Source organism: Plasmodium gonderi (assembly GCF_002157705.1).
Source record: "Plasmodium gonderi DNA, contig: Chr03, whole genome shotgun sequence".
In the NCBI taxonomy this organism is placed as follows: domain Eukaryota; phylum Apicomplexa; class Aconoidasida; order Haemosporida; family Plasmodiidae; genus Plasmodium; species Plasmodium gonderi.
Genome location: NW_021628927.1, coordinates 306,329 through 332,462, shown reverse-complemented (window position 1 = coordinate 332,462; position 26,134 = coordinate 306,329). Strand labels below are relative to the sequence as shown.

Genomic DNA, 26,134 nt, shown 5'->3' with positions numbered 1-26,134 from the left:
TTTTTTCATCCACTTTGGTCCAGATGTTACTCACTCCCCTTTCTCAGTACAAAAACGGAATGATAATTTCTCTGCACACTTTTCCGAATTGTTATCCATTATTTTGAACTTACCAATCCGATTAGACAACAAAAAAACACATGGTTGTGATGTTGTTGCATTTTTTTTTTTTTACTGCATCATCTATATTCTCGCCAAGGGTGAACAATTTTTTTTTTTTTTTTTTTTTAAATTATTTTATTTTTTATAAATATTTGTGCTACTACCGCTGCAAAATTAGCATTTTTCCACCAAGGATGCGAAATAAAATTCATCGCACAATTTAAACTATGAACTTTTGCAACATTTATAGGACCCTTTACTGGTCCACAGTTTTAAACATTTAAAAATATACAAAAAAAAAAGGAAAAGGTGAAGGAGAAGTAGAAGGAGAAGAAGGAAAAAGAAAAAATGAAAAGCATCATGTCTACTTTATACATCCATTTTTTGTTTACTTATATTAATATCCCTATGTACACGAATGTGGGGGAAAGAAAAAAAACAAAAAACAAAAAACAGGGGCTTCATAAATATAAATATATGAAGAATTAGCCACATCAGCAATTATGGGCATGAACAAATAAAAATTCAATAGGAACATGGGGAAAAAATGGGGATTTGTTGCTACGCACTCTCGAATGATATTGATACATTGGGAGGTAAATGTAAAAAGGAAACTTGAAAAAAAAAAAAAAAAAAAGAAAAAAATTTAAAGCGCAACAGTGGCAGAATAACAAAATGGAAAAAACATCATAGATAATATTTCAAATAGGTGGAACAATTTGCAGAGCATATAAGACACGGTAGTGATACATGAACTGTGTGTTTCTTTACGTTAACAATTCTAGGGGAGAAACAAGCTTCAAACTAAATCTAACAAGGCACAATGATGTTTGCAATATAAATGGAAAAATAGGGGCACAAAAAAATTCGAGTGATCAAAATTTTGGAAAGTACAAATATAATAATTTTGCAGATACAATTTCTACTTCCCTGATTTGACCCTAGGCAAACAAGTGCTTTTTTTTTTTTTCTTGGTATCGTTCGAATTACTTACTTTATTATCTTCAACTTGCACCTTTTCAATAAATTGTATTTTCTCATGGCTTCCCTGTAAAGTATTTGAAGATTTTTTTTTGATAAAAGTTATGTTACTGTCCTTGTCATCTTCATCCATATCTAATTGTTCCCCATTTTGATTCATACTAAATATTTTCTCATCTGTAAAACTTATCTTTTTTTTCCCATTATTTTTCTTACCTTTCATTTTTTCTACAGGAGGGGATTCGTTTGTTTTATTAAAATATGCCGAGTTTTCCTCCTCTTCAGTTGCCAATATCCCACTAGGTTTTCTTAATTCGATCTTATTGGACATCCTTCCCTCGCTTTTATAAATTCCTTCATGAAATGCATTCCTATAATCAACACTGTGATATTTTTTGGAGATATTATTTTCTTCGTGCTGTGTGAGAATTTTTGTCCTTTGTCCCTTTTGCAATGATGCATCAGATTTATATTTTTTAAGACATTTCTTGGAGTATTTCTTTGTCTTCTCTTCATTGTTATCATCGTGGCAATTGTCACCATGATGCTCCTTTATTTTTCCACGGCAACTGACATCTTTTGATTTCTCTTTTTGATAAGTGTGCCCAGTGTAATGATGATAGCTCTCATCTGTATCTGTATTCGCGGAATGTCTTTCTTTATTCCATGGATCAAACGATTTATGTTCTTTTCTTTTTACTCCTTTTTCTACGCTGTTATTTGGATATGACGTTTGGGATGGAGAAGAGGCAGAGGAAATGGAGGAATAATCTCTTTCCCTGTTGTCCATAGATTTCTCATTACGACATTTGTTTCCCTGATCTAAATGAAAGGAAGATCTACTTGTATGCATACTGGTTAAACTTCTCCTACTCCTTTGACGATCCACTGTACCGTGATACTGATCAGGATCTATGGTCGAATCAGAATTATAATTATTTTTTTTCCCTGTCTTTTTATGGCATTCTTTTTCATATTCATATTGAATTTCCCTTTCTTTTGATACACGTGGGACCGTTAGACATCTTTCAGACGCAAGGTCATTATAAAATGTTTTGATAAAATAGGTAAATATTTCCTCTTTCTTTATGCTTAATATTTCGTTATATATAAGATTATCAATAGTTTTATCATTTATATTGTCAATGTCATTTCTGAGCTGATCAAAATGTTCATACTGTCTTTCACTAATTTTATCATATATTTGTAATTTACTAATTTTTTTCTCTATAATATTAAAAAAGGTAAAACAGCTGTAGGCTATATTTTCCTTATACGCTTTTAATATAATCATGTCTATATTGTGACATAGCTGATTTTTATATTTTCTTTTCATATTTGCATTTCCTATGCACATATTTTCAAAACTTAACATAAATTCTATTTTTAGTTCATTTATTAGGGTTAGAAATAAGTTTGGCTTTATTGGCAATTTGTTTTCGATTTTTTTTCTTACCTGGAAAAGAAAATTTTCTGTTAATACATTATATAGCATTTTACACTCAAATAATTCCATTTGTTTTTTTAAATAATTTGGACTATAAAATATATTATTATTTATTGTGTATATTAACATATTTACGTATTTGTATATGTATATGCCATTGTTGGGGTACATATTATCTATGCTCTTTCCATTTATGAACAATTCTTTTTTTATTTTCCTCATTTCTGTTGCATATTCTTTCATGTTCTTCTCTCCTGGGGGTGGCAAATAAAACAAGCTCTTCTTCGCCAAAAAATTTAAGAAGCACTTGACCTTTTTTTGTACCACTTGATTTTCTATTTTTTCTATCAAGTCATTCAGGTGTTGCTGAGCGCGTGCGTTGTGACTATCGCCTTGATCATGCGTTTCGTCATAATTGCGTAATTGATTTTCTGAAAAATTGTGTGACAAATTGTGTGACAAATTGTGTGACAAATTGTGTGACAAATTATGCGACAAATTATGTGACAAATTATGTGACCAATTTTCCGATTTGGCCGACTTCCACTTCTCCGTCCCAGCTGATTCTAGCTTTTTTGTCGCCGTTGATTCCCACCTTTCTGTCTTAGCCGATTTCAATTTTTGCGGCTCAGCTGATTCCAGCTGTTCTGATCCCGTTTCTTTCTCTCTGGTCACATCCCTCAGCACGAACACAAAATATGGGACGCAAAAATTATCTTCGACTAACTTATCATCTCTGGAGTTTTCATCACTGTCTGATTTTGACATGAGCGACGCACTTTCACTGCTTTGGCTTTCATTGTCTCCCTTTCTCTGTCGACTTGTGCTTTCGGTTCTATCAATTCCCCCTTTCGATTCCACTCCTTTCTCTCGCTCCTCTTGTTTTTCCTTTCTTCTCTTGATACTCTCTCTAATGCGCTTAACGATGTCGTAATATTGTGCTAACAAACCGAAAGCATTAGAAAAGTTCTGGCTATTAATGTGAAAAATTATGATATTCGAGAGATAAAATGAAATCGTGACAAATTTGTTTATTTGATCCAGGTTCTCCATATCTTCGTAGTTGCTTCTTCCTATACTATTGCACCTTTCTTTATTATTACATCTCTCTTTGCTCGTACTCTTTCCCCGAGTGGTATTTCGAATGGTGTTTTTTCTCTTGATATCACTTCTTCCCCTGCTGCTAACACTGTCCTCGAACTCATCAACTTCATTCAGTGCCAACTTGTTATAGTCCAGATAAACGTAATTGATTTTGTTCTTATTCGTCATTATGTAAGAATATATTGTATTCCTCTCTTCATAGAATCCGACAGGGAAATTGTTCTTATCACTTCTGTTTATAATGTAATTAGAAAAGGTGGATGATCCTGTTTTCAAGCCTACGTTACTGATAACAACTGTACTTTTGTGTTTCATTCTTTTGAAGATCTTCTTCAATTCCTTATTTATTTGAAGGTTAACATTAGAATGGGACGATGTTCCAAAGTGGGTGGATATATTTTCACGGGACTTTTCATCAATTATTGAATCTATACTATCCCTAGAAGTGCAAATAAACAACTTTGGTCTTGGAGTATAAAGTTCGCCTACGCTTTTGTATAAATCCATAATATCATTATCACATAAATTAGAAATCTCCATACTTGTTTGATACGTATTAATTTCTCTTCCATTTAATGGAGTTATATCCTCATCGCTATTCATTTCAGAGTTATCATCCTTACTCTTAAGGAACAATTTGGTTCCATCTACATTTTCTGGTTTTCCCATATCTGTTTGGTTGCATTTATAACCTGGTTCTCTATATTGAAGAATATTATTATTATTATTATTATGTTTCATATTGTCCATTTCTGTGTTGCTACTTTTATTTGTCTTCATTTTCTGTTCTGTGTTATAGGCAATACTATTATTTCTATTTCTTTTGATATCAATTGAATTTCTATGTATACTTATTTGATTTAATAAAAATTCATTTCTTTCAATTTGAGAATATGACTTGTTCATATATCCATTCTCAAATGACTGACTATAATTTTTTTCATATTGGTGTAGCAAGTAATCATAAATATCATCTTCGTATATATTACTTCCATATGTTGAATAATTTTCTCTTTCTCTTTTATTCATTTCTTTTCTAGGATCATAATGATTTTTCACTGAATAGTATATAACTTTTTTATTCTTTTTATAATCATATACTTCGAATAAATTGTTTTTATTACACTGTTCATTCTCTTCACATTTGTTAGATTTGGCTCCCACACTCTCATTTTTCTCAATCCTGTGGTTGGAATTCTGATTAGTTTGTTCCTTTACTACTACGTTGTTCATTTTAGCTGCATCACTGGAATCATTTTGATGATTCGATACAATATTCATATCATTGGCAGGGTCATGACTAATCTTTCCAATGTCCTTTAAAATATGTCTTTCCTCTGTCTTCTTCGAGTTATCAACATTACTAGAATTGATATTAGCCTTACATTGAAGATTTCTAACATGCATTAACATGCTACCTTTGGATGCATTGAGAAGAGATACATTAGATGGGTCCACATTGCACCCTTTGTTCATTAGAGTATTCTCCTTATAGCCATTTAATGACATCATTGTGTTATAATTTTCCTTGCCCTTTATTTTTTCATCATACACATTTTGATGATTATATAAATCGTGAACTTTATTTTGTGGAAACATATTTTGAATTTCATATTTTTCTACGATCTTATCAAATGGCAAAATGCTTGTTAGATTTTTCTTTTTCTCGTAATCTGCACTGATACTGTGTGTCTCTTTTATTTTTTTAATTTTGAATTTACTGGAATTGAAGAATGAGCTTATCTCGTTGGCATTGTCGCTACTAGGGTTGTCACCCTGTACTTTTGCACCGTTTCGATTATTATCACCATTCCCACTCGCATTAACAGCTTCATTAATGATATTCCCCATCTCAACGGAATGACATAAGGAGTTTTTTTCCTTCATCTTTTGATCCCCCTCAGCCACTTCTTCATCATCTTGTTTAGTGTAAACGTTGTTATCAAAGTTTACCGAATGGAATGCTTTCATATTTGTATCGTTATTTGGCATGTATTCCCTTTTTATTCTCTCCATATTGAACCCATTATTATGAGACCCTGCATCATGTTCATTCGTGTAATTAATTCCACTTATATTGTGTACATCCTTCAAATTATTTATGGTACCCATCTGTTTTGTGCTAAGTTGAATACACCTTTATACAATTTACACTCTTCGTCCAAGTTGTGGCTAGTGCAAGGGGCGATAGACTATTAGTGTGCCGAACTTTTATGCCTATTTGTGTGCCGAACTTTTATGTCTATTAGTGTGCCGAACTTTTATGTCTATTTGTGTGCCGAACTTTTATGTCTATTAGTGTGCCGAACTTTTATGTCTATTTGTGTGCCTATTTGGTGTACGTGGAATTTCTGTTATTCCTCAAAATGTGAGCAGGGGTGGATCGAAAAGCGCTTCTGATTACATATAAGGGTACACAACTACTTAATGGTTAAAAAAAAAAAAAAAAAAAAAAGAAAATGACCCCCAATTGGTACACATGTATGTATTTTGGACCCCTTGTACACTTCTACCACTCAGTTTATATACACGTATATAAGAAGACAGAATGTAAGTGTACACACACAAAACCTTTTTAAGGTTTACTAAGTTGAATACGGAAAAAAAATTGACATATTAAAGGGGACGAAAAGTGGCATTACCCTATTGCCTTTAAAAAAAAAAAAAAAAGTGTAAATTGATGAGAATATATGAATGTGTGTATACATACATACAAATATATATATGTATGTTTGTGTGTATGTGCATATGTTTACGTTTGTGAATGTTGTAAATTCCCATCAAATGGAAAACATTTAAGAACACGGTGAGACAGGGGAAAATGCCTGCTTGTTGCACAAGTGTTTTTTGAAAATAAAGTAAAAGCGGATGTCACAGGGGGAAATACATTTTTTCTCATTGCGTCCCTTAAAAAATTTCCATTCCTATTCTGGAGAAATGTATAGAAGTGGAAACAGGGTATCGAAAAGGCAACAGGATATAGAAAAGGCAACAGGATATAGAAAAGGCAACAGGATATCGAAAAGGCAACAAGAAATTGAAAAAGTTTCAAATTGGTCAAATTGATCAAAATGTTTGCATGTGTGCTGTATTTTTTTTCTTTTTTTTTTTTTGTTTGTTTAAAATGGGCGGGGTACCCAACGGAGAAGTTGAGAAGTAGGGAAATACAAAATGAAAAAATGGTCTAACAAATAAATGGTCTGACAAATAAATGGTCTGACAAATAAATGGTCTAACAAAAAAATGGTCTGACAAAAAAATGGACTAACAAAAAAATGGTCTAACAAAAAAATGGTCTAACAAATAAATGGTCTGACAAATAAATGGTCTAACAAAAAAATGGTCTAACAAATAAATGGTCTGACAAATAAATGGTCTAACAAAAAAATGGTCTAACAAAAAAATGGTCTGACAAAAAAATGGTGCAACTAAAAAATGGCGCAACAAAAAAATAGTGTAACTGCAAAGGGGCGTAACGACAATTTGGCTAACTCGCAAATTTACAAAGTCTTAAAAACGCGCACACTTAAAAACAAACGGGAGAGTGTGTATTTTACTTTTCGCAGTTTTGCGTTCAACAAAATTTCCTTTTGTGTATACATTAAAATTTGCAAAAAAGGACAAAGAAAAAGAAAAAGAAAAACGAAATTTTAAATGAACATACACACTGGGAAAAAAAATACGACATGTTATTTTATTCCATTCAGACCAAATTAGCATGAATTTTTTTTTTTTTTTTTTTCTTTTTTTTTTTTTCACTTAAGCAGTTTTTCTGTGATACTTGTGTTTTACGTTATAATATATTCAAATTTTTTAAATGGAAAAATTTACTCTTCCTTATCCTATGCATATTTAATGGTATACGTTTGGGCCGTTATTTTTTTTTTCTTTTTTTTTTTTTTTTTAAAATGTGCACTTGTGAAATAATATATCACAACATTTTTAATGTACATGAGGATGTATTACATATGCACCAGTTAAACATAGGTAAGAGCGTAAATATGCGAATTGTACATACGCATGCGTACATTGACTTTTTTATGAGGATAGAAAAATTAAAAGTTGGCTTATCGCATTAATGTGTTGCATTTGATACAAATTTTACATGTCAACAATTTTTACAAGTTAATTTTATTGCATTTTTTTTCTTCATAAAGATTGTTTCCCTTTTTTTTTTTTTTTTTTTTTTTTTAAATTAAGAAGCACTAAATGAATCTCCATATGCTTACACTCAACCAACATCATCACAACCTCTTCTGTTGGTTTGATACCACCTGTCACGCCTTATTTGACAATTTGAGGAAAAAATCTCATTAGATAGAAGCCATAAAATGACAGATTCGTATTCCATTTATCTACTCTTGTAATGTACACATTCTATTTATCATCCATTTTTGACATATCACACACCCTGCTTCTCTGTGTGTATGCGTCTTTACATGGATAACCCCAATGCATGCACAAAATAATTAGTAGTAAATTAATATCTGATAAGAAGATGTCCTTACAAGAGTATCCATTTTTTGGTGAATTATAAAATGTATTAAATGTTCAGAAAGATTTTCCGTGCGCATCCGTTTAGGGGTGTATATATATATATGCATCACGTTCTTTTGTTCTGATCATTTCGATTCATCTAATCAGATATACTAGAATGAACAAGGAATAAAAAAAAATATATATCATGCAATCATATTATCATGCAATCATATTATCATGCTATCATAATATCATACTGTCATACTATCACACTAACATAATACCATGCTCTAATTTAAGGGAAGCAAAGACAATTTGTTTGTTGTCACTGGAAAAATAGACCAATACATAATGAGGGGAAAAGAGTTACACATGACGCCTTCAACACATTTTTTTTTTTTTTTTTTTTTTTTTTTTTTTTTGTCTCCATTTTTTAAAGCTTACAAATTCGTTAAACCCTTCAGGGAGTGCACCTCCGTAACCTTCTTTTATATAAATCCTTTTTGAATGTCACCAAGAATCAACTTTTCCACTGCTTAGAAAAAAAAAAAAAAAAAAAAAAGTCATGATGAAAAAGAAGAAAAAATGCACAAGATTAAGTAATTGTTCCTTCAACCAATTTAAAGGTAATTACTTGACAATTTTGAACTTCACTGTTTTGGCAGCTCCCACATAATATTCTGTGATGATGTTATCCCACTTGTGTATGTGGTGGTATGCCTGCACACATTTTCGTTTTTGCAAATCCTCTGTGAAAAAATATGATTAAGAACACCAATATGCAAGCACCGGTTGCTTGTACCATTTCATCACAACTGACATGTCATTAATATCTTTTTTTTTTTTTTTTTTCCTCCCCCCGTCACAACGACTCAAATTTTTGTAGAGGATATTGACTTCCTTAAAGAGGCAGATGCAATTTTAGACGATGACATATTTTTAATTTTGAAAAGACTTTGTTCCTATCTCTTTTTCTGCGTTAAGAATGACAATTTTGAATTTGTAAAAAATTATGAAAATTCGAAAAAGGCAGGATCCGAAGAGACGAATGAAGGAAAAAACAGAAAAGAAAAAAATAATGAAACGATGCAAATGAATGAATTTTCTTTGTGTACAGATGAAACCACAGTGAATTACAACTTTGATGAAGGAGATTTTATAATAATAAAAAATATTAACAGACTCTTAGTAAATGAACTAATAGAAAACTATGTTGGTTATTCTTGGCTATGCTTAATTTTGACAAAGTATTTAAACGACATTGATGTGCTAACAAAAAAGAGAGCTAAAAATGACAAGGATGAAGAAAAAAAAAGGGAAATGAAGGAAAAAAAAAAAGTATACAAAATTGTTAAGAAAATTACACATTTGAAAACGAGGGAACGGATACAAAGTTGTCATACTAGTAGAACAAATAGTGAGAAAAATAGAACTAATAATAAAATTGAAGAAAAAAATAAATATATAAATTATCTCTTCTGCTATTATAACAAATTTTTCATTTCGTCAAATGTTAGAAACACGGAAAACTTTGGAAAAAATGCTGACAAGGAAGATGTTATACTTCTAAATGATTGTGACAATGATTATCAATGGATATACAGTGATGGCGAAAGTGTTATGAATCAAAACGAGCAAAAAAACAGTGAAATGAAAAGAGGAACCATAAAATTGGAAAAACATCATTCCTCTGTTGTAAACGGACAATCATTTCTAGACGAAAAGAATATTTTGAGAAAAACGAGAATCGAAGATGGAAAACTTGTAACAGAAAAAAATTTCATCCCATTTCCAATTAAAGCAAATGTACATATAAATCTAAAAGGAAGACAAAACAGTTTTAGTACACAAAAAGAGGGGAAAAACACAACGGTGAGTATGCAAACTAGGAGAAATAACCCTCTTGATGATCACCTGAATATCAGCAGTGAGATGGATCATCATATGGATTATGAACAAATTTGTGACATTCCATTAGTTCCAGAGGGAGATACTTACAGTTATGACTCACAGGAGGAATGTCAGTTTCCGCAAAAATTGGGATTGTGCTTGGGGGGGTACGTAGATTTGGAGGCTAGGAAGAGAACTGAGGAAAACAGCGGACGCAAAGTGATCGAAAGGAGTGCAGGAGGTGCATTAAGCGAAAGAAGTGGCAGAAGAAGGGAAAAATTGTGTGGAGAAAAACTACACGAAAGGGAGTTCAAGAAGGTGCACGAAAAACGGCTTAAAAAGGGGCATGAAAAATGGCTTAAAAGGGTGCACAATAGACGGCGCAAAAAAAGACACGAAAGAGAGCGAGGTAAGTACCACAAAAGAAGGCACAAAAAAAAGGGGAACAGGAGGAGAGACTCCATTGAATGCAACGATTTGCAACATTTATACAAAGCCCTCTGTGACTTCTTGTCCACAAAATACGAAACTAGAAAGTTACTCAAGTTCATGGACGAGTATAGAGAAATGTATGCATGGAAACCACCATCCTTTTATTGGAAGATATTAAGCAGTAAATATGTGGTAAAAGAAATACTAAAATTATATGGGGACAGATATTTAGACCCATTTTTGTCGTGTCTTTATGAAGACTTTGTTAATAAGTACTATTTCGATGATAAAGAAAATAATAACATTGCTACGTATACAAGTAATTTTAATGTATTCACACTTAGAATAAGTGAAGAAATACAGAAATTTCTTCTTTTAGAAGAACCAGAAGAGGAAGAATCAATTTTAAGTATATGCAAAAATATATGCATTAGCGAAAATTCGTACATATATGCACAATTAATACTTGAATATATATACAGGAACAATAATGATAATAGTATGAGAAGATTATCACAATATTTGTGTCTCTATATTCTCTATAAAGATATCAATATACATAGAACAATCAATAATTATTTCACAAAAGTCGTAGAAAATGAAGTTAGCATCACCTTTTTAAGTTATAAAATTAATAATTTACATAATTATAGTGCACTATACAATACTTTTAGAAATATATACATGGCAAGGAATAAGGGATCTATGGATATAAACCATTATGATATTCTCAATTTGCATGATTCTATATTGAAAATTTTGAAAACATTCAACGGAAACAAATTGTTATTGTTTGATTCCACATACTTGTTTGATTCGAAAAGTAATCATCGTTGTCGTGATCTGAAGAAGAATCGAGGGTCTACAACAACACTAGCTCATAGCAACCTGCGCGAGGCTTTTTCATTAGCCGCTGAGGACATAGAACATGAAAAATGCAATAAGGGTGATAAAAATGAAAAAAAAAAGAAAAAAGAAGAAAAAATGATCTCAGAAGATTTATACAAAAGTAAGAAAAAGTTCTCTCCCTATTACCATCGCACAGAAGACACAGATTTCAACTCCAATTTTTCGGATATTAATAGAAGTAATTTGGATAAAGTATGTAGACGTGGTGAGGAGGTAACACATGGAAAAGGCGATTGCACACCTCCTAGGTTATTCCCTTCTGCAAGTACAGATGAGAATAAATGTTTTCCAAATATAGAAGAAGTAAATAATGGAAGAGAGAATATAACTCCAAGTGGCGAAGAGTACAATGGAAGAAGTAGCTTCATTGATAGTAGCCTTGATAATATATTGAAGGAGAGAAAAATTGATCATAGTAATGGAAATACTGAAATGAATGAAAATCAAACGAATAGATCAAATCAGAGTGGTAAGAAAATGAGTAACGAAATTTATAGTGCAATCAGATCCGATGATTTCTTATCGAATGCAAATTCTGATAATAATGCATCTGAAACAAGGACAGGAAATACAAGAGATGCAGATAGCGAATTTTTACTACCCTCAGCGTCACAATATGGAAACAGAGATTTTAATTATAATAAAGAATTTCTTAGGATAAATATCTATGCAGAAAAAATGCCAATTATTCATATGAGAGATATCTTATTCATTAATAATATTATAAATATTTATGTTACGAATAATCAGCTTTTTTCTAATAATATGTACAAAATATACGGAAAAGTGCTAATCTTCTTAACTACTTATTCCCCCTATGAGTATGTGTACAGTCACTATTATTCTTCCCTCATCATGAACAGAGGAGATCTTGACTCTAGGAAATACTCCAGTGCATACTTTAATGTTTATGACGACACGGTTTCTGCGTTGGACGAGGGCGGACACGAAGTTGACGAAGAGGAAGCGGAGCAGGAGGAGGAAGATGACGAATATGACGAATGTGACGAATGTGACGAATGTGACGAATGTGACGAAGAAGATGGAGAGGAAAATGGAGAACATGACGAATATAGCGAATATGGCGAATATGACGAATATGGCGAATATGATGAATATGGCGACTGTGATTACAACTGTAACCGCGACAACCAGCGCGACTACCAGCGCGACCACGATAGGGAGGATGACCCCATGGAAGACGATACAAGCCTGCAATCAGAAACGAATGAAAGTGCACACAAAAACGCAGGGGGACAAAAGAAAAAAGGCAAAAGAACATACAAACAATTCTGCAAAATGAAAAAAGAAACAGGAAAAACCAAATCTATACTAAAGGGAGGAAGTGATTACATAAAGGAAAATAGCAAAACATCAACTGAAAAGAGACGTCGATTTTTGGACGAATCTGCGCTGGATGATGCCGTAGGTGAGGCAGAAGCAGTTCAAACCAGCAGTGATATGAGCAAGCGAGAAATAAATAAGGTCGAGTTTGTAAATAGTGATAAGGGGGAAGAACAACAGGTGGATTCAGAAAAGGAGAAAACGCATCTAGATGTCTCAGAAAAAGAGCAATTTTTTAACATAACAGAAAAAAGTCGTTGGATTTCTCATATGGAAAATATGACCGAAGACGCTAAGAGAAAAGAGACGGATGATGATTGCCAAATGAGGAGAATTCCTCCTTATCCTAATGGATTAGCACAGCATGAGAATAATAACAAAATAAATGGAAGTAGTGAAAATGCGCTAGCAAAAATAGAACAAGTAAATGAGACTTCTCTGCTTGAGATAGTTAACAACAAGGAAGACTTTGCTGAAAGTGGAGAAATTGGATTTTTCACAACGATACAAGAAAATTCATCAAGGGAGAAATATAAAAATTGGCTATCTCAAAATGATGAAATAAAAAAGGTTGAGAATATAAATCCTGAATCTACGAAGGATACATTAAATGGTTGTAGCAAAACAAATATTATAGAATCATCAGAATTGAAAAATTCCACAGGAGAAATGCTACTACCACTAAGTCATCAAGCGAATTATACAGACATAATGAACAATGTCAAGTATGCAGATGATATCATTGAACTGAGAACAGAGATTATGTCATGTGATGAAGTAAAAAGTAGCATTTTTAAAAATGTCAAAACCCAAAAGAAATTAAAAATAAATAAAATAAATAAAAAGAAAAAATATTATTTTTACAAATTATTTCAAAAATTTAGAATATCCTATAACAATTTCCTCAAATATACACAAAATGAAATATATCATATATATCATATTATGCATGGGAACTATTCTGACTCAACTAAAGATAAACTCCTATTGGCCAGAGTGAACAGTAACTTAGCAGCATCAATAATTTACAAATATGTCTATAATCATGTGTACGACCATCTTAATTCTTCACATATTAATTTAATATATCCAAAATTAATTCTCCTCAAGCACATTGTTGATAAGTACCCACAAAAGAGGCATCTCGCTCTGCATTTTTTGAAGTATGGCTTGCCCAATAAAAAGGATGGGGGCGGGCTGGGAAAATTATCGTCAGCGTTTTTGTCCATTACGCCCATCTCTACGCGTGTACATTTTATTTCATTACATCATGTATTATTGCATCGTGCTCATTGCATCGTGCTCATTGCATCGTGCTTATTGCATCGTGCTTATTGCATCGTGCTTATTGCATCGTGCTTATTGCATCGTGCTTTGTTGCATCATTCTTTATCGCATCATGTTTTATGATTTTTGCTTTTTCTGGATTCCTTGTGCAAAATTCCGCAAGTATTTATGTTGCCACATGGTAGTATAGTGTCGGTGGTGACGCCTTCTCCAGATGTCATATGGTCTATACAATCGCATATATATATATATATTTCTTTTCTTTTTCAGGGAGTTGTATACGTATATAATAGAAAAGGAGAACGCCCTAGAAGAATATGTCTATCTGCGGGAAAACCTCATTTTGTTTTTTGTCTATTTTATTAGATTTGAAAATATGTTTTGCTACGTGCTGAAAATCATTAAGTCCATGGTAAAAAGCATTTGTATCGCCATCCGTGCGTGCGTTGTGTATGCCACACATGCGCATGTATATATACATATATGGGTAAAATTTTTTTTTTTTTTTTTTTTTTGAATGGCCATTTCCAACATATTAGGTGCATCTGCTGGACAAATCCCTAATCAGGTTGTTCATAATAAAAACCCTGACTTACTGTGCCCCCCCTTACGATTTTAAATTTTGCCATCGCTTGTTGAGCTTTATTTATTCCGTTCTCAAAAAAGGTATATATACATATATATATATATATATATATGTATATATATATATATATTTATATGTGTGAAGAACCGATGTCACGGAAAAGTGGCAATGTGGCTGTAATGCATTGATAATACAAATAAATTGGAAACATATGGCCAAACAGCAATTTGGAGGAAAAGTTTAAAAAAAAAATGATAATATTTCATTTTCTCTTCCCCCCTTTTTTCATAGAGGGTATATATTACAAGGACGAATTCAAAAGGGTCTTAAATAAATTTCTTGAGGATGTTGAGGAAATGCACAGGATGTATCAAAATTCGAAGACAAGGAAGGTATAGAAATGTGTACCATTGATCGTCTTATGAGTTGTGAAATATATAGTTGTTCTATTTCAAACATTTTTATTCATTTTAACAATCGCCCAATTGCCACATGACCCTTTTTTTTTTTTTTTTTTTTTTTTCTCCTCCTCCTCCTCCTCTGTGCAGCTTTCTGTGTTGATAAGTTACGTCAGGGAACAGATGATGAGATCAGAAAATGACTCAGGCGTGCACTGATTTGCAGAACTTGGTTGGTTGTACCTCATTCATTCATCACTTATCACCTAACATTCATTCACTAATTCATTCGTTAATTCGTTCACTAATTCATTCGTTAATTCGTTCACTAATTCATTCACTATTCATTCATTTTTTCTTTTTTTTTTTTTTTAATTTTCATGTTTTCGCAATAGTTATTGTGAACCGACATGGTTTCTCCTTTCGTTGGGTTGTTTTCATTTACGCAACGATACACATGCGTGGTGATATGCTTTTTGTGCCACATATATATCTGCACATGTGCATGTTGTTCCCTTAACCTTTTTAGTGAAACGTTTTCCCCATCATACCTTTTGCATAAGTTAAAATATATTTATTTGTCTGTTTTTACTTATTCATAATGTTGTGTTTTTCAATTTTTATGATCTAATAATTAAAAATAAAAAAAAAAAAAATCCATACAAAAATAAGTACGCTTTTTTTTTTCCTTTTTTTTGGTACTATTTTTTGGCATAATTGGCATTTAAGAAACTTGATAATTAATTGCATTTTAAATTTTTATATACGGCTTTAGAACGTGGAAATGTATTTGATCATGATTTAGAAATGGTCAATGAGAAAGAAGAAAAAAAAAAAAAAAAAAAAAAAAACACTCAGATATGGCAAATAAAAGTAGTAATATTTTTCTCACAATTAAAGCAACGAATGGGGTAAAACAATAAAGTGTAAGGATGGACTTGTAAGAAGTGTGTACTAGACATGTGTAAAAAAAAAAAAAAATAAAAAATAAATAGAAAAAAACATGGAATAGTAATTAGTGTGTGAAATTTACTTACTACCTTTTACTTTGCCACTTTGAAAGGTTCGAAGTAAAATTCTGGTTTTTCTCATCACCTGAGGAATCTTCTTTCCCTTGATAGGAGCAATTAAAACGGTTTTTAAAATGGTTGTCCAAAGGATGCTTCTCAAAGTTCCTCTTATCGGAGTCATTCTTATGGGAGTTACTTTTATTGAAGTGGCTTTTCTCGAAGTAACTTCTCTCGAAGTGGCTTCTGTCGAAGTGGTTTCCAGGATTTGGAGTACACAAGGAACCAGGTTCATTCGTTCGAACCAGTTTAAAATCAGGGTATGTATTTTTTGTGTCACTTGGATTACTTTTCATGAAATAATTTTCTTTTTTTATGATATCATTTTTATAAACGTTATTTCTGTCTTCTTGGAAATTATTTGTACGTAGAAATTTTTGTTCATAAGGATTGATAGTTCTAAAATTTTGTTTATTATTTTTACTTTCTTTTTCTTCATCTTCAATTGATTTTCTTAGTTGTCCAACTTCTTCGATAAAGGATTTTCTTTTCTCATTTAGAATAGCAATACCTCTAGGAGTTCTACAATCGTTTTTTTCTCCAAATTGTCCTTCATATATATTGTTAAAAAGCATTTCATTTAAATTATCAATAGTATTATCAGGTTGTCTATTGACTAAAGTGTGTCTATTTTTGTCGTTTAAATTGTTCGAGTTAAAATTATTCCCCATGGAAAAGGAACCCAGATTCAAATCATTATTTTTTACACATTTTAACATTTTTGATGTGTCTTTTTGTGCTTCTATATTTGTATCTTTATATAAGTCTTTAGTAGAAACACAATTGAAGTAGCTATTTCTGTTCAGGAGTTTTTCTCTTTTGTCATTTTCATCTTTCATTATTTCTTCATTATAGGATTTTCTGGGGTAATTAAAATCGTCATAGGGATTCTTAAAACTGTGAAAATTTTCACCCCGATCAAGAACAAACCTCATATCTCTCTCATTTTTCAAGTCTGTGTAGTATCTAGTTTCATTTATTAAGTCATTGAATGAATAACTGGAGATGCTTCCCATCATATGATACCTATTCAGTAAATCTGATTCGTCCTCTTTTCTGTTTGCATCAGTGATTGTTTTATTTCTTCCTTCTTGTATATATGTTAATCCACCATCAATTAGGGTCACAAATTTGTCAGTACAAGGTTCTCCACTTTTTTCGTCCATTTCGTTTCCCTCATCAGTTTCGCAAATCCCTTCAACCTCGTCAATCTCATCAGTCTTCCCAATCTCATAAATCTTCTTAATTTTGCTATCTTTATTAATCTCCACCCCTCCATACTTTTTTTCCCCTTGGAAACTCTGGCTCATGCCACTCATACACTTGTAAACATCACTACTCGTTTTATCCATTTGAGATCTCCAGCATTTATCCAAAAGAAGCGAATCAATGTCCTTGATTCCTTGTCTACTACCCGACGTTTCATAATTTTTAAATTCTCTGTAAGTGAAATTCATTTTTGTAAAGGTAACTTTACTCGGCTTCTGCTTCTCCAATATCTCCGGTGTAACATTGTCTGGTGACATAAGACAATCATTGAGAGATTCCCAGTATTTTTCTCTCCCTATGTTTTTCTTCTTTTTCTCGCCTTTAACATTTACAGTGCTCCCCTTTTGTACTCCTGTATCTGCATCTCCGGTGTTGCTCGCGTGACAGTCATACATGTGTAGTGTCAAATTTTTACCAAGATGTTTTTTTAAGACATTATCCGAACAGCTAGTCTTCTCCTTGTATTGAAAATCGTTCAATTGGCTCTCACACAGATTCCCATATTGATTCCCACGCTCATTCTTGTACTGATTTTCACACTGATTTCCATACTCATTCTTGTATTGATTTTCACACTGATTCCCAAACAGATTCCCGCACTGATTTTGGTGCTGATCCTTATGCTCATCCCTACTCTCATTAAACTCCTTTTGCATGCCCTCTTGTATCCTGTTACGTATATCACCATTTGTACGCGTTCCATTCAGTCGCATCACGTTTGAATCCATCCGATTATCGTGTCTAAGGTCTGGTGGAATATTGTATAATGCTACTTTTTCCTGTTGTTCAGATATTGTGATTAATGAAGAGATCCCCCTAGCACTTCCTATGGAAGAGGGGTGAAAGGTATTCTCGTTTTCATTTTCTGTTTTTGTTTTTCCTTTGGTTTGAAGAATATCTTTCTCTAATGTCGAGACAAATGTATCATTGATGTTGTTCTTCTCGTTGTAGAAAATTGGTTCATAAGTAGGGGGCTTGTTCTGTTTAGAATTTCTCCTTATGTTGCTCCTTCCCTGGGTATTGCAACTTCCTCCCATGTTACAAAAATTGGATGCATACAAATAGTTATCATTTTTCATATCTTTATAAATACTCCTGGAACTTGTATTTTTCTTCATATCTGTTGTATTTTCTAGGCTTCTGTTGTGATCCCTATGATGGATATCAAAACTGGTATTATCTGTGAATGTCTCCACATTGTTATACATATCCTTTTCAAATAAGTTGAAGGAGTTATTTTCGAAAGGATTATATGCATAATTTTTCAATGGATCAAAATTTCTTTCAGAAAAGTTGTTAGATTTATTCAAGGTCAAATGGGAGGAAGAGAATTGAGTTCCATTTTCTTCCATAGAATCGCACTTTTTCTCATTATAGTTATCTACATGATAGTAAGAATTATTTCTTTGTACATTATTCAAGTTGTAATTGTTTTTATATATGTGCAACAATAAATTCCTTTTGTCATTGCTTCTGTAGTTATCTGAGTCATTCTTTGCTTCTTGCTCCTCTAAATTTAGTAAAATGGTGTTAAAATTGTTTATTTTGTTTATATCAGTGCAGATGGGGCTGAGTTTCGTTTGTTCTCCGACCTGACTGCAACTCATGCTCGTGCCATTATTCTCACTTGTAATCCTGTTCACCTGCATTGGGTTATTCGCACTTATGTTTTCATCTCCCAGTCCACCTGTATCCACAATTTTGCTACCACTTCTATCTACGATGTTTTTCCCTACTTCTCTACTTCCAGAAACATCATTTTCCATGGTTCGTCCCTTGTGTTGAGCAGACCCTTCAGCTGTGATGGGCAGAAAAAAACTCAAAGTTTTCCTTCTATTGAATTCTATCATGGGATGGTCGCTGAAAGCCTCGTTTGTGTGCGACTGGCTATCATAGCTAGGAAAAAATGGGTTCAGAATGTTAGGAGCGTTTATTTGGGGTAAGAAGTTACCTCTAGGAGACATTTCTCCCTCACTGGGAATGTATTCAATTCCAACTGAAGGAATATCATTCTGACTATTGCCTCGATTGTGATTCTGACTATTGTCCTGATTGTGACTATAAATACAATCATAATTAAAGTCCCTGTCTTCACCTAGCGAGCTGAAATTAGTGCCGCTTTTAAATTCACACAAAAGAGCATTTTCTGCATTTGTGCAATACTTATTTTGTGAATAAAAGGTATAACATTTGGTTTTGCAGGAGCAAGAAGCTACTCCATTGTACATCATATTCATTTTTATTTTTTTTAAAACATTGTGACCATGATTATACAATTCTATATGTTTTATAATCTTAGCTATGCTAAAACAGATATATTTACATCTAAGGCAGTTATAAAATTTTTCTTTCATCAATGAATCTAACTGTTTTATTCGATGGTTCTCACTTATGACATGATTTGAAAATGAGTGTACACATGTAAACACTAGAAGGCATACTCTACATCTATACACGAATATTTTTTCATTTATTAGTTCATAGTTATTTATTCCTCTCTCTTCTCTTCTATCTTCCAAGGATATTTTGCTTCTGCATTCGAGAGCATCAGCCCATTCTTTGCTCATTTTGATTCCACGTTTTTTTTTCTTTTTTTTTTCTTTTTTGGTAGAAATCACCTATATTAATGGGATCAATAGTAAGGGTTATAAAAAGACTCTGCTGCTTATATATTTCTTAAATTTAGACAATTCACATACATATCATCACACAGTATTCTCATGCACATAACTCATTCCCCGTGTTTTTTTTTTTTTTTTTTTTTTTTTTTCCGAATGAAGTTTTTCCCTTTAAAATTCGAAATCTTTATTTTTTCAAGAAATTCTTCAAAAAAAAAAAAGAAAAATGAAAAAAAATCGTCTTTTTTTATGATGGAAAAAATATAGAACATGCACATATTAAAAATATTCCCGACTTTAGATTATTTCTAATAAATACACGTACCTGTTCATATTTATATGTAACTCGGTGTTCTATATTTGATCATAATGGAAGATATCGAATGAAGCGTCTGTCTTTTGGAATTTATCAAAACGATTATTTTCCTTAAAACGAGAAATGGGTCACAGACAGAGGTATGGATTCTGTGTGCACATGGGGAAAAAAACGTATGTGTTTTTTTTTTTACCTGCACACGGATGAGCAAATAGGGGATGTTCTACAGAAGCGTGATTAAAAGAAAAAAAAAAAAAATGAATGAATAAATGAATAGATAAATGAACGAATAAATGAATGAATATATAAGCAAAACAGGAGAAGCGAGTAATGTTCCCTTGTCTTTAAGTTGTATGCTGCATCAATACGACTGATAGCACATTTTCTTTTTAAGTCTACGGGGATGTTGAAGTGTTAAAAATAAAATAAAAGGTAGAGTGTAGATTTATTCAAGTGTGGATCTGAATACACATGTAGATCTACAAGCGGGGTGCTAAAAGCTATAAACAAAAGAACACAAAACTATCACCCATTTTCATTTATGAAAAAGAAAAGAAAAGTTATGAAGCTGAACGACATACATAAATATGACATGAGGGGAAACAGTCTGATGTGCGCTCTCTCGAAAAAGTGGGAAATGAAAAGAATTAACTTATGCTTGATCAAAAAGTTAAAGGAATAAAAAAGAAAAGTTCTACTCTGCTAGAATTCCTAAAAGGGTATAACAACTTCTGCATGATTTAAACGAAGAGTATATTATAAAAAAAAAAAAAATCATATGATCATCACTAAAAGTGTAAATATAAAACATATCATATTTATAGGCAGAACAAGTTCACATAAAAAAGGTTACTATTACACAAAAATTTTCACACAAAATAGAAAAAATGAAGGAAAAAAAAAAAAAAAAAAGGAAACCAATACACCATCTTTTAACTGGTTAAAATATTTCTGTTTTTACAGGAATCTGTGTTTATGCTTTTTATGCATTACTCATATACACTTGTGTTTACACACACACCTTTTTATAGCTATAAAAAATGTGCATGCGTGAAAAAGAAGAAGAAAAAAAAAAGGGAATGAATGAATTGGAAAGACTTTAAAGATGTGTTCTCCCTTTACTGAGTACAATAGGACGACTTTTTCTTTATCTGGTTAGATACAAAAAAGGGTAGATGCGTTCCATGCAAACGTATCTATATGTTACATATATATGAATGTGTATAGACTCATATATTTCTCAAAAAATATATGTGGAAAAAGAGAAAAAATATATTATCGTCCTCAAATAAAGGAAGAATAAAATTGAAAACACATTTTAACAAATCACATGTGGTAAAAATCGTGTAATTTTTTTTTTTTTTTTTTTTTTTTTTTTTTCTTGCAACATTTCTTAAGGACATTTTCGCACACTTAACTGGTTTTAAAAATCTTACTTAAATAGCGAGGTCCTTAACAATTTTGTAAATAATTTGTTTTGCTTTGTTTTGTTTCTTTTGGTTTCTCTTCGTTCCATTTTTGTTGTTTTTTTTCCTCTTACCTATTTCAAATGCTTGCGAAAAGGAAAAAAAAAAAAAAAAAAAAAAAAAAAAAAAAAAAAAAAAAAAAAAAAAAAAAAAAAAAAAAAAAAAAAAAAAAAAAAAAAACCACTACACAACAGACTTATCCGAAATTGGGGGCTCACTGATACTTTTGAAACATGCATGCATATAGAGAAAAAAATAAATAATGAAACACATCAAATTTGAACACAACATGATCGGACATAAACATTACATGAGCCATAAAGCAGTAGCTTAAATTTTATCATTAAATTGTGACAAATAACCTTTTTTGTGTACTTTTTCTCCAATTCCTTATATTTCGAGTACCATAAAATGAAAGATGAATATTGAACGTCTTTTTAATTAGTATTATATACAACATACGAATACAGATTATAAACAAAAGTACATGATGCAAATTTTCAGCACATTAGGAAAATTGTCATATAATACGTACAAACATTTATAAATAAAAATTTAAAAAATTTTTCCTTGCGTTGTAATGGAAATATATGCTTACAAGGTCCATGAGTTTTTGGAATTAATAAATTTTTTTTAGCATGAATTTGCTAAAACGTGGGGTTTCAGAGGGGGAAGGATAGTTTGGCACATGCTGTTTTTACTTTTCCGCGTTTACTTCTTTTTCTTATTTCTTTTCTTCATTTCCCTTTTTTGTATCTCCATTTTTTACACCACCCCTTTTTTCTGTCCCTCTTTTCGCTTTTATATGCATCTACTTCCCTCCTAGAAGAAGATTCAAAAAAAAATTCAAACAATACAAAAAGCAGTTGGTAAAAGGAATGAAAAGTATGTATGTCAATTCCTTTTTTGGTGTTCATATGGTTACTATGTGCATGACTTAGCATACTATTTATATATGCAGATGCATAAAATTAAAAATAAAAAAAAAAAAAAAAAAAAAAAAAAAAAAAAAAAAAAAAAGACAAGCATGTGTGTAGATAAAAATATAAACATATTAAATGATGTATATAAATTGGACAGCTTGTTCATATTTAAAATGGGTGCGGCGAAATAAGACTTGTACCTTCGAATAATACAAATGCACAATCAGAATAAGAGAACATATGAGAAAAAATAGGGACTGTTAATAATTAAAATAATGATAAGTGGAAAAAAGGATGGCACAGGTAGGCACAATTTTTATCAATCTTGGACAAATACCAATATAGAACCCGCGCATCCCGTTTTTTTTAAAAATAAGTTTTGTGACAGAAAAAATATTATAATTATAATTATTTGTTAACTTAAAATAATTATAATATTTATAATTATATGTATTTGACCCATATTTACTGGAACCATATTTGTAATGTATACTCCGGTGATCATTGTGTGCATGATTATTTACCTTAACATCATATATATGTTTATTATTATATAAATTATTTTGACAAATATTATAAAGATTGCTGATTCTGTTTCTCGAATGGGAATCATAATTTTTAATTTTTCTATAATCAAAATCGCTCTTATGTATGATATCGATGCATCTTGCTTGCATATTTGTTTTTATAATGTCTAATGGATGCGTTATAAATGTAGTTATTGTGCTACTTAAACATCCACATATAAATGGGTATACAAATTTTGTTACAAATTTTTTTCTCTTTTCATATTCAGAATCTATTTTTTTTATGTAACTAACTAAATATTCGTTGAGTGACCAATAGATAGCTGAAAATGGGATATCCCGAATAAGTGTTGATGTAATCCCTTTGTATAAATTTATTTTTATTTTTCTATTTTTTTTGTCCTTTAATATGTCAAATATACTTACTTTGTAATTGTTACAAACGTTCGCCTGAACATTTGTTCTATATAATTCTAACGGTGATGTTATTATTATGGAGATAAACCTCGAGATCGTGGCGCTCAGGTAGTAAGGAATTCCCTTTTCTTTTAGCTCTTCGTACACATAAAAAAATAAGGTGTTGTTTATTATGTACAGGTTCGCGGTGGAGAGGAGGCCTGTTAGAGGAAGTACATATATGACGAAAAAATAAAATAATAGAATGGAACAGAATAGAATAGATATATAAATGTTCATAATAGAATAGACCAAATAAAACGTATCCGAAAAAAAAAGAAATGCTTGGCACGGAGAGAAGCTAAACGAATTTTACTTCATACTTCATATATATAAAAATATGCACGTTTTTTTTGTTGCTTCTGCTTATATGCGCCATTGGGTTTACCTCTATAAACAGCCCTAATTCCATAGTTATTATAAATGTTTTTAAATGTTTGATAATAAAAAGAGTTGAACTTCAACAACTTGTTTTTCTTCTTCTTGATAATTTTTTTAAAAATATATTTCTTGTCGAAGCTTATGTTGCTATTATATTGGATGTAATTTTTTATTACATCCAGGGGGGTGCATATGAGGCTAACAAAAATGCCTGGAAAAAAAAAAAAAAAAAAAAATGGAAAGAAAAGAGAAAAATAGTAGCCATGAAATAAGAAGTATAATATAAAGAAGTACACAGGAAATAGATATATAACCTCATTGATTTTTATTTATATCTTTAATTAGGAAAAAGTAGTAGACATGCATAAATTTTTATTCCTTACTCGATACTGTACTACTGTATATTATGTTCTGAACATTTATTGTTCTTTTTTCCATTTTGGCTTGTTAAATTGGCTAGCTAGTTTTTTTTTTTTTTTGCCCTCCAGTTTATCCTGACTTGTACATAAATGTGGTTAATTTTTTTTTTTTTTTGTTCTTATTGTGCTATTCTTCTCTTATAAGTCAAGACGTCATGTTTGTCTATGTTGTTTTTACACATTTGTATAAAATATTCAAACAATATGAAAATGATTTATGCTATGAGTTAAACGTTATAAATAACTATCTTGTACATGTAAAGCTTTTTCCATTTATTAGGTAGTTACATAGGCAAATTACTTAATTTTGTTACTAGTGCACAACTGATAAAATAACGTACATATGTAGTGGTCTCTAACAATTACATATAAGCTTCATACATGAGTTTAAAGAATGCCACATATTTATAGGTATACGAGCGGAGCATATAGGTATGGAACAAGGTAAATATATATGGATATAAAACCATCTCCTTGCCATAAAAAACGGATGTGTGTGAAAAAATATGGCCTATTGAAACTATGTCTTTTAGATGTAGATGTGTGCAATTAAATTAATTCTTATGTTTGAAAATGTGTAAAAGTAATGAGTTACGAGATGATCGACCTTTCCGATTTTATCTACGTAAAAAGGTGTGCTGTCTTCTAAGAACTCCACAAATTTCATACTTTTTCATGGAAGAGGGTTGTTGGACGAGTAAACGTACATAAAAAAGCATGTCAGAAATACGCAAAACGTGTATGTTCATATGTATAGCACTTCGGTATGTATTTCTTTTCTTATGAAAAATGTACAAATTATTTCATAATCTCAAAAAATAATAAAATTTTCCTATATCTGTATACAATTATATATCGGGGACGAAGAATTACGTGTTCCAGTTGATAATAATACGATCACATATATATATATATATATATATATTACAGTGCACATATAAATTTATACATATATATTCATATATTTGTAAAAAAAACAGTTATGTAGATGTTACAAAAAAGAGGTAGAATCTTCATGTAAAAAAAATTTACTTGTTCATAATTCCTCTTAACTGAGAGTTTACGACATTAATAACGTGAGTACATCGGTAATTTTCCAGCTAAATAAATGTTAATATAGGCTTGTGTATAAACGAAGCAACATCCATGAATTTTTCAAATTATCTGCAAGGAAGCATAAAAGCTAAACAGCAAGGAAACATACGCAATGAGTTGTGAGAACTGTGACAGTTTATGCGTGCAAAGGCCTTGTTCTCTACCTAATAAAAAAAAAAAAAAAAATGATAATCGTAAAAACGTTCATTAAAAACCTATTCTTGTAAACATGTACATTATAGGTAATCATGTCATACATTATGTAAATGAACCAAGAATAAAAGTTCAAATTTGTTATAAGGATAATAAGGGCATGTGAGAAAAAAAAAAAAAAAAAAAAAAAAAAACCTTTGTTATAGCACCGAAAGGACTTTTATTTCCACCATTATTTACGTTATGTTTAGTTCATCTCCTTTCGGTTTTTTCCATTCCCTTTACTTTTCCCTTTTCTTTTTTTTCAGCTATGCACAAACTTGGGTCATTAATAAGTGAAACTGAAACTTGTATCCCAAAATAAAAAATGGCAAATTTGAGGTAAATAAGTATATGCCCTGTTCCTGTTGTTTATATTGGTCAGGAGGAAAAAATGGTTTAAAATAATTTCCCCTATAACTTTTTTAATGTTGCGTAATTTCTAC

At 31.3% G+C, this 26,134-nt stretch overlaps 4 protein-coding genes across 4 annotated transcripts; 1 reads left to right on the top strand and 3 right to left on the bottom strand.

The window, feature by feature from the left end:
* Positions 1–1,024: 1,024 nt before the first annotated feature.
* PGO_030570 (hypothetical protein, conserved) lies at positions 1,025–5,746 on the bottom strand (the record flags this gene model as incomplete). The annotated part of the gene is made up of 1 exon (XM_028686045.1): positions 1,025–5,746. The coding sequence occupies one exon, from the start codon at positions 5,744–5,746 to the stop codon at positions 1,025–1,027; it is 4,722 nt and encodes a 1,573-aa protein (XP_028541846.1).
* Positions 5,747–8,678: 2,932 nt separating this feature from the next.
* Positions 8,679–15,178, top strand: PGO_030560 (hypothetical protein, conserved; the record flags this gene model as incomplete). Its single annotated transcript, XM_028686044.1, has 6 exons — positions 8,679–8,739; positions 9,000–13,851; positions 14,246–14,387; positions 14,515–14,641; positions 14,853–14,953; positions 15,110–15,178. 6 exons carry the CDS (start codon positions 8,679–8,681, stop codon positions 15,176–15,178), a joined length of 5,352 nt encoding a protein of 1,783 aa, XP_028541845.1.
* An 817-nt stretch (positions 15,179–15,995) lies between these two features.
* PGO_030550 (hypothetical protein, conserved) lies at positions 15,996–19,862 on the bottom strand (the record flags this gene model as incomplete). Its single annotated transcript, XM_028686043.1, has 1 exon — positions 15,996–19,862. One exon carries the CDS (start codon positions 19,860–19,862, stop codon positions 15,996–15,998), a length of 3,867 nt encoding a protein of 1,288 aa, XP_028541844.1.
* Positions 19,863–22,878: 3,016 nt separating this feature from the next.
* Positions 22,879–24,420, bottom strand: PGO_030540 (mitochondrial carrier protein; the record flags this gene model as incomplete). Its single annotated transcript, XM_028686042.1, has 3 exons — positions 22,879–23,762; positions 23,990–24,193; positions 24,366–24,420. The coding sequence occupies 3 exons, from the start codon at positions 24,418–24,420 to the stop codon at positions 22,879–22,881; spliced, it is 1,143 nt and encodes a 380-aa protein (XP_028541843.1).
* Between the last annotated feature and the right edge of the window lie 1,714 nt (positions 24,421–26,134).